This window comes from Cannabis sativa, chromosome 9 (assembly GCF_029168945.1).
Source record: "Cannabis sativa cultivar Pink pepper isolate KNU-18-1 chromosome 9, ASM2916894v1, whole genome shotgun sequence".
NCBI lineage: Eukaryota > Viridiplantae > Streptophyta > Magnoliopsida > Rosales > Cannabaceae > Cannabis > Cannabis sativa.
The window spans coordinates 8,375,277-8,383,249 of record NC_083609.1 but is presented as its reverse complement, the minus strand read 5'-3'; the positions used below and the strand labels follow the sequence as shown (position 1 = coordinate 8,383,249).

Here is a 7,973-nt window from a genome sequence, read left to right as displayed (position 1 = left end):
AAATATTTTTAATGTGGCGTGCGCCAATTCTTTCATTAATGTTGTTGATTTACATTGTGAAACTAGTGTGCAAAAGTAGTATTGCGTTGCCTAAAGTAATAGTCTAATAGGATAGGAGCACATGACCAAAGTTTATGAAACTGCAAATTGAGTATATTATACAAACTATATTATACTGTTCTTGTTCTTTAATTAATATTATATAACCCCAAATGAAACAACAATCAGGTTGCTTGCAACTGCTTTAGAAAATCACAAATAATTTGCTTAGTAATAACAATATTTTAATTCCACAAAATTACAAGGTTATATATATAGGCTCTACATAAATCCTCATCTGCTATTGCCATAAAACATCTTAGAAAGAAGAAAAAAAAAGCAACCTATCATTCAAGATTTGTTGAACGAGCTACTCTATCAATTTCCTTCATGATCAGCTCTTTTTCTTCTTCAAGTTGTTCATCTTCAGCACCTGAAACAGCAAGATGTTCGAACAATGATTGAGAAGATTCATCAAATTGTAGAAACTTTTTTTATTTTAATGAGAATCAAAGGGTAGAAACTTGGTTGGCTTATTATTAACCTTTTCCAGCAGATAGATTTTCTAGCAATTGCAGCAATTTTTCATGATTTTTAGCCAGAATGACTTTGATTTCGCGCGGCTTGTTGGGATTGGCAACAAATACCTGCAATGCACTCATATTTCTAGTCAAATCTAATTCGTATAAGTTTCTGGGCACAAATTCAATTGTTATTATCAGACATTCCAATGTATTCTGATAAACTCTTTTGTTGGAACAATGTCAGACTTATGGTGTACCCGAGTCAAATTTAGGAAATCAAAGAATCTTAATATCCATTTTGTAATAGCAGTTGAGTAGCAGTAACAACTAGAGCATACAAGCACTAAGAGAAGAAAGAGAGAAAATCAAACCTTGAAAATGTGGAATGCAGAGAGTTGGATATTTTTGCTTGAATCCTGCTCATTTAGAAAAATAAAAAATATAAGCACTAGTGAAAAAAGTTACCATGAATTATAATAAATACTGACAATCAAATAGGCCAAGCAAGTGTATTGTAATATTTAACTCCCGAAAAGACCCAAAAAAGCAAAATTTAGACAAACAGATAAATTACTACCATCAGCAATGTCATCATGACTTTCAAATACCGAACTTCTAAAATGTAGCGCTTCATTATGTGGGAATTTGGAGACTCCAAAAGAAACTCCGAGAGAAGCTAGAGTAAAAAAATGATCTCATCCTTAAATATTGTATATTAATGAGAAAAAGTAACACCAAAAAAAGATACAAAATGAAAATTATAAGGTCCAAAACTAACCTTCAACGATTGCCTTCTTGTCACGTAATTAGAAGATGTCAAGAGTTTTTCATATGAATCAAAGAACTGAAGGATATTTGAAAGAAAGAAAACTTCTTATTAGATAAGCTGAAAGATTAAATGAACAAGTATACCATGTAACTGCATAGATATCTTCACCACTTGCATAATGCAAACGTTCAATATCAAGGTAGTGTAGACTTGAATTTTTTCCAGAACACAAATATTCAGATAGTTAAAAGTCCTCCAAGAAGCTTCTTGGCCAAGCAGATCTCTTAGGTTTAAAATATTGAAACAACATACGGATCAAGAGAGTTCTGAAGGAACTTGCCACAGCCTAATTTGACCACACTACATATAAGAAAACAAGGAGCTGGCGAACAGCAAACCTCATCGTGACGGGCTGTCAAAAATTCAGAGACCAAATTCACATGTTTAGTAAGCAGATCCTGTAAAAAATTTATTAAAAGGAAACGAGAGAACATAAGTCAGCATTTAAATATTGAAGTTATTGGAAAAACATAACACTTAATAAAGGAGCGGTCAGACCTTGAAGGTAGAGAATGCATCTGAAGCAACATCAAAGTTCGGCAACTCCACAAACTTATAGAACAACTCAAAGCTTGCAGACTCCAAAATGTATCTGAAAAATCACTATAAAAATCAAGTGTGTGAATAAAAAATAAAAAAAAAAAAAAAAAACATCCTGCAAAGAAAAAGGGGTACATTTTGCGAACAGACAAAACAAAAGATAAATCATAAATCACCACTAATGAAAGAGTAACAGAAAAGCTTCTTATAAAGACATACTATATTGAGACCATCTAATGAATATCTTACTTTGCAAGTGTTGGAAATTTAATGCATTCCCTCAACATGTTTCCGCAGTTCATGGCAATTTCCTTGTTATCATAGCTGCTTGGGGAAAATTTAACTAAATTAAGAATTCATAAAATAGATTACAGCCTCGAACATGTCATATCAGCAGGCAGATTTGAATTAATTGGCTCAATTTACAAGCCAAAAGTTCTTTTTAATTTTTTTTAAAAAAAAAAAATAGCCAAAAGTTCTTGATAAAAATATATTGACAGAAACTCAATATAACAATATCAAGGTGCACCTATCAACTGCTAGTTTTCATAACACTGTCCCGGTCCATAAATGCCATTCACAAAGAATCTCATAACATTTCGTATGTTAAGAGAATTAACTAGTTACAACCAATGTTCTAGAGCCTAAGGTAAACAGAATGACAAGAAGTATAAGAAATCGATTGCATAATTAAATTTAACATACCACACGACAAGAAAATCTAGCAACTCAAAATGCTCCTCAATATACTGCACACAACAGTAAGTGGAGCCAACTTTTTGCCTCAACAATATCGACCAGCAGTGAGCTAAATCCTTTCTTGCCTAATACCAATGAAATTACAACATTATTTTCTTCATTTCAATCATTCCATTACAAATATGCTTAAAGATTTTTATTCTTTAACAAAAGGAAAATGTTCCATTACTTACTTCCCATCCCAGTAAAGAAAGCTTATGAATTAGCAAAGAAATAACATCCTCCTTACAAATTTCCTCAGCCAGTTGGGAAACTTGCTCTGCATTTGGTTCAACCTCCCCATCTCCCAAAAGCATACATTTCATTATTAAAAAATTCTTCTCGACTTCTTCTAAAGCCTGAAATTGAACCAGAATTTGGAAAAATCAGGGATTGAGCAATAGAATATAAAATGTAAAATAATCAATGCTGGAAAATGCAAACTAATAAACATGAGTTTATCTGGAATCAAGAAGACCCAAAAGACAACTTTCTTCCAGCATTAAAATCCATAAAAGAGTATTCCAAAAGAATCGAACTAACCCAATCAAACAAAAGAAACAAAACAAATGTAACCTTTTCGAGGGCCTTGACTTCGACAACGGTTTTGGTGTCGAGGGCGACGAGGCTGTCCTTGATAGCCTTGGCCACATCCTGAGGGGTTTTGGGTCTAGAGGGCTTGAAGAAGAACGACATGAGAGAAAGCGATTAAGTCTAGGGTAAAGAAATTGATCGATGGAAATGGAAGAGGGTTATAGCTTTGAGGAAAGTTCTAAAAGCAGCTTTTTCTTTTCTGTATGTATTTTCTGAGTGTGGATCCATGAATAATGCTCATCTCTTTCCATAAATTCTTATTTATTAAAAAAAAAAAAAAAAAAAAAAAACGACATTGATTGACAAACGGTTGACTTTCTGATATATCTTCTTCCCGTTGTACCAAATTTTAATAAGAAACGACCTGTCATTTAAGTTGGTTATTTATGATTTTTGTTCTGGAAATATAAGGAAAATTTAACTTACAAAAATACTGGAATTTGAGTGAATTTTTACAAAAATATAATTACACCGAATTTTTTTTAAAAATACTGTGTTTTTATAAAACACTAGTAAAACACAAAACAGAACAACTCAAAACAACAGTAAAACTACTAAAAAAACACCAGTAGAACACCAGTGAAACTTACACAGTATACTGCAGTATGAAACTTATAAAAAAAACACAGTAAAAAAGTAAAAAATTCCACCTGACAGTATTTTTGTAAAAAATTGGCAAAAATTAGTATACCATGTAAATTTCTCATTTTTTATGCTTACATTTGGTTAAAAAAAAATTCCTAAACAAATAATAACTAATATTTGTAGGATATGACAACTTTTATGATATCCCTAAAATACTCCCCATTTACATCACCCCCATTTACACAATCGGACCCCCCATCGGACCTCACATCGGACACAATCGGACCTCATATCAAACCCCATCGGACCCACCATCGGATCTATCGCACCATATCTGTTACCAATTTTTTTTTTATATTTTTATACTTAAAAAAAAAAGCATCAGGTGACCATCAGACCACCATCGGACCAGATCTGCTACCAATTTTTTTTTTTTTTTATGTTTTTGTACATAAAAAAAGTAGCATCAGGTGACCATCGGACCCCATCAGACTACCAATTTTTTTTTAATGTTTTTGCACTAAAAAAAAGTAGCATCAGGTGACCATCTGACCACCATCGAACCTTCGTCTTCAACCTTTACTCATTTTAACAGCAGGAAGGCATCGGGCCACTATCGGACCACCATCGGGCCTGACAAAAAAAATCAATTTATTGCCCAAAACTCAGATCTGGCTATTTTCGACCCTTCAACATTTCAGAGGTAGTCGGGTCTCACGTTGGTCGTCTGTGTAGGCGGTGAGGGGTAGGTTCGGTTTTGGTGAGGGTGAGATGTTGAGAGAGAACCGAGAGAGATATAGGAAGAGAGAGAGTTGAGGTTTGAAAATGAGAGGAGTATTTTTGGGTTTATTATAAAGTGGTCATATTTTTAAAATTTTGAAATGTATTAGTTTAGGCATAAAATTTTAAGGTATTTTATGCATATTTTTTCAAATTTCCCTTATGTTTTAAGTGTTATTGCGCCATCTAAATTTTTAGATTCATAAAAATGGTTATCGAATTACTTACAGTGTTGTCGGTATATATGTTAAAATAGTGTTGTTAAACCAATTTAAATTTGATCACGTCAATTAATTTAAGGGTAAATATCATTTTAGATCATGTGTTTTGCAAAAGTTACTAATTGGATCATGTATTTTCTAAAATTATACAAATAGGATCCTGTACTGATTTTTTTGTCAAAATAAAATTTAATAATAATCTAATTTAGAGATGTTATGATAAAACTAGTTACATTTCTGTTCGTATTAGAAATTGCCTTAAAATTGTTTATATTAAAAAATAAAATTGTTGAAAATTGAACTCAAGGTCCTATTTTTACTATTTTGGAAAATATAAGGTTCAATTTGTTATTTAACAAAACAGAGGGTCCAATTGATAACTTTTATAAAATACGAAGTTCAAAATTGTATTTACCCTTAACTTAATTTATATTAAATATGTTAACTACTTTTGTTGACTTAATTAAAGGTTTAATTTTTTAATAAATAAAAATTCAATTAACGTGTTAAATATAGATTGGTTTAACACAGTATAAACCACTATTTTTTAACAGGAGATCTTGATTCATATGTCAAATAAGCTTGAACCCTATCCATTGCCATAGAAGTTGTTCTGGTTTAGCACCTTGATGTCGACTCATCACAACGCGGGATAAAGAGGTCATTCAGTCAAATTTTATTACATGTGGCAAATAGAATAATGATGACTTAAATTATTGTATAATTAATTTAAAAAACTAATTTAAATGTTTATAATTTAATTTCACTTAATCTTTTTAATTATTAATTAATTTTTAGTTTAATAATTCTTTAAAAGTACACATTTTATTTTATTCTTATTTTTAACTACACAAGTGACTCTAATGTAGTAATATTATACTTCTACATCGTCATTTTATTTTTCACTTGTGACAAAACTTGATTGTTTATCCAAAAATTTCCTTGGAGCCTTACATCCCAGACAGGACAGTGTTATATGCATGTTGGGGGTTGCCTACCTAGGTAGAAGCTTAAATCCCGCAAAGTCGTTTCTAAGCTCCATCCTTCAACAATCCAAACAAACAGTTCAACAACTACAATAAAATACGTGAAAGACATGCCATAATGTGGTCCCAAGCTCCGAAACCAAGTCTGGACAAAACACTACTTGGGAGGTGCCTAAGTAAGCATCAACACCCAGGTTGACATAATGTCATCTTGAGCACACGAAAACTAAGATTTAGGCTCTCGGGAACTTCTTTAGACTACGATTCATCAAATTGACTTGAGAAATTAACTTAAGTTGTTAGACCCTTTTATTTTTGGCACTTTATTTAACTTAAATAATATTACCAATTTACCATATTTAAATTAATTGAAAAATAAAATGGTCAAAATAATTAGAAATTTTTACATCAAAAATATAAAATGATAACTTTATTACCTAAATACCAGTACACGGTAAACTAAACATTTATATCCTTCATCTTTATTTTATTACTATTTTACCACATGCACACTCTTCCCATGCATCAAACATGGGTGTGACCACTATCAATCAATCAACCATCCATCATTTCCCTTTCTTTTTTTATTCTTTTTCCTTTTATTTTCCATTTCTTTTCAATTTTTTTTTTAAAATTTAGTAACCTCCATTGCTGAACATTCCCTCTCCATGATCCCACCATTTTCCCTCCTTTTTGTGTTCTTCAATTTTTTTTTTAAATCCCAGTAACCGAATCCCATAACCGTTTTCCCTCTTTCTATTTCTTTCTCAATCCGTATATATATGGCTATTACCTGTTCTTCATCATCTCCTTCCCCCGTTCAAAAGAAAAGCTCTAAAATGGGTTTGAAATCCTTAGCTAATAAGAACAAGGGTAAACGACCTGTTATGGAGGAGGATGACTCTGATTTTGCTCCTCCATTATCTAAGCGTGGTCGAGCTCCTCCTAAGAAGAAATCGAAGGTGGGTGCCCAAGAAAAAATGGCTCAAGATGTTGCTGAAAAAAACGATAATATTGGTGGTGGTCTTCGAACTAAGGTTTGTTTACCGTTTCTTTTTAGTTTTCCTCTTTTTCAAGATTTTGTTGTATTTTGCATTGTTCTCGTTTTTGTGTATTTCGTTTGTGCTATTCTAGGTTTTCTCCCATTTTTGAAATTTTTTCATATTCAACTTTTGTGGGTTTTGTGTTTATTGATTTCTCATTTTGTAATAGTTTTTTCATAGTTTTTTAATAGTGTAAACACCTTCTGTATGTATTTTTTTAAATATGTTTTTTATTTAGTTGTTTCCTGTCCAGTTTTATATCATCAATGGATAACAATGAGATTTATCATGGATGTTGATGTTCAAAGAGTTTTTCCTGTATTTTAGTTTGTATACAGTTGTTTTGTAGTTTTATTATAGGTTTACTACTTGCATATGTTATTTCATTATAAAACTAATATGCAACTATTTGCACAAAACTTACTATGTATAACTACTATTTCTTAGTCCCCGTCAAATTAAATTCCTACATAATATATAAACTATCATAAAACGATAATGCAACTATAAGGCAACCAAAACAAAAAATAAACAGACTTATACGTAACTGGTTGTACCTTAATTCGATTTTACTCTTCTTATTGTGTTTTTTAAAAAATATATTTATATTGGAAACCAGTAATCAATCAAAATGCAACTGTATATAACGTAGATGTATTATTCATGAGGTTTTTTTTTTAATTTTTCACATCATACATTGTTTTGGATTTGGTGGGAGCTCCAGATCTGTTTGTTACAGATCTACATTTCATGAATCTGGATTTCGATATTAGGGGGAGTTGTTTTAATCGAATAAAACAGAAAATAAATGTGTAATTTCAGTTTCTTCACAGTTTTTTTGATTTTTTTTTCGTCATTTTCTGTTTAGATCATTGCAGGTCTTCTTTTCTAGTTGATTTCGCCAGAATTAATGGTTGTATTTTTCTCGTTTTGGTTTCATTTTGGTTGTTTTGCAGTTTTGAAACGATCGAGGTATGTTCATCTTCATCGTTCGCTTTGTACAGCTGAAGGCTTAGTGCATGTGGTATTTTTGTAAATATTTGTATGTGGACTGTACAAATGTTTAATGGGCCGGCCTATAGTATTTTTGTAAT

General features: G+C 31.5%; 1 protein-coding gene across 1 annotated transcript; it reads right to left on the bottom strand.

Annotated features, from left to right (window-relative positions):
- Positions 1-243: 243 nt before the first annotated feature.
- On the bottom strand, positions 244-3,554 carry LOC115723287 (uncharacterized). The gene is made up of 11 exons (XM_030652726.2): positions 3,247-3,554; positions 2,865-3,029; positions 2,638-2,756; positions 2,182-2,256; positions 1,891-1,984; positions 1,731-1,790; positions 1,342-1,407; positions 1,141-1,239; positions 935-979; positions 584-686; positions 244-472 (listed from the first exon to the last, which is right to left on the bottom strand). Exons 1-11 carry the CDS (start codon positions 3,364-3,366, stop codon positions 387-389), a joined length of 1,032 nt encoding a protein of 343 aa, XP_030508586.1. The 5' UTR covers positions 3,367-3,554; the 3' UTR covers positions 244-386.
- Between the last annotated feature and the right edge of the window lie 4,419 nt (positions 3,555-7,973).

Excerpts from the sequence above, each read along its gene's own strand:
- LOC115723287 (XM_030652726.2), bottom strand. The coding sequence starts at position 3,366 with ATGTCGTTCTTCTTCAAGCCCTCTAGACCCAAAACCCCTCAGGATGTG. Across the intron at positions 1,240-1,341 it reads CAAGAAGGCAATCGTTGAAG|CTTCTCTCGGAGTTTCTTTT; the intron begins GTTAGTTTTGGA and ends TTTTTACTCTAG. Across the intron at positions 687-934 it reads CTGCATTCCACATTTTCAAG|GTATTTGTTGCCAATCCCAA; the intron begins GTTTGATTTTCT and ends AGTGCATTGCAG.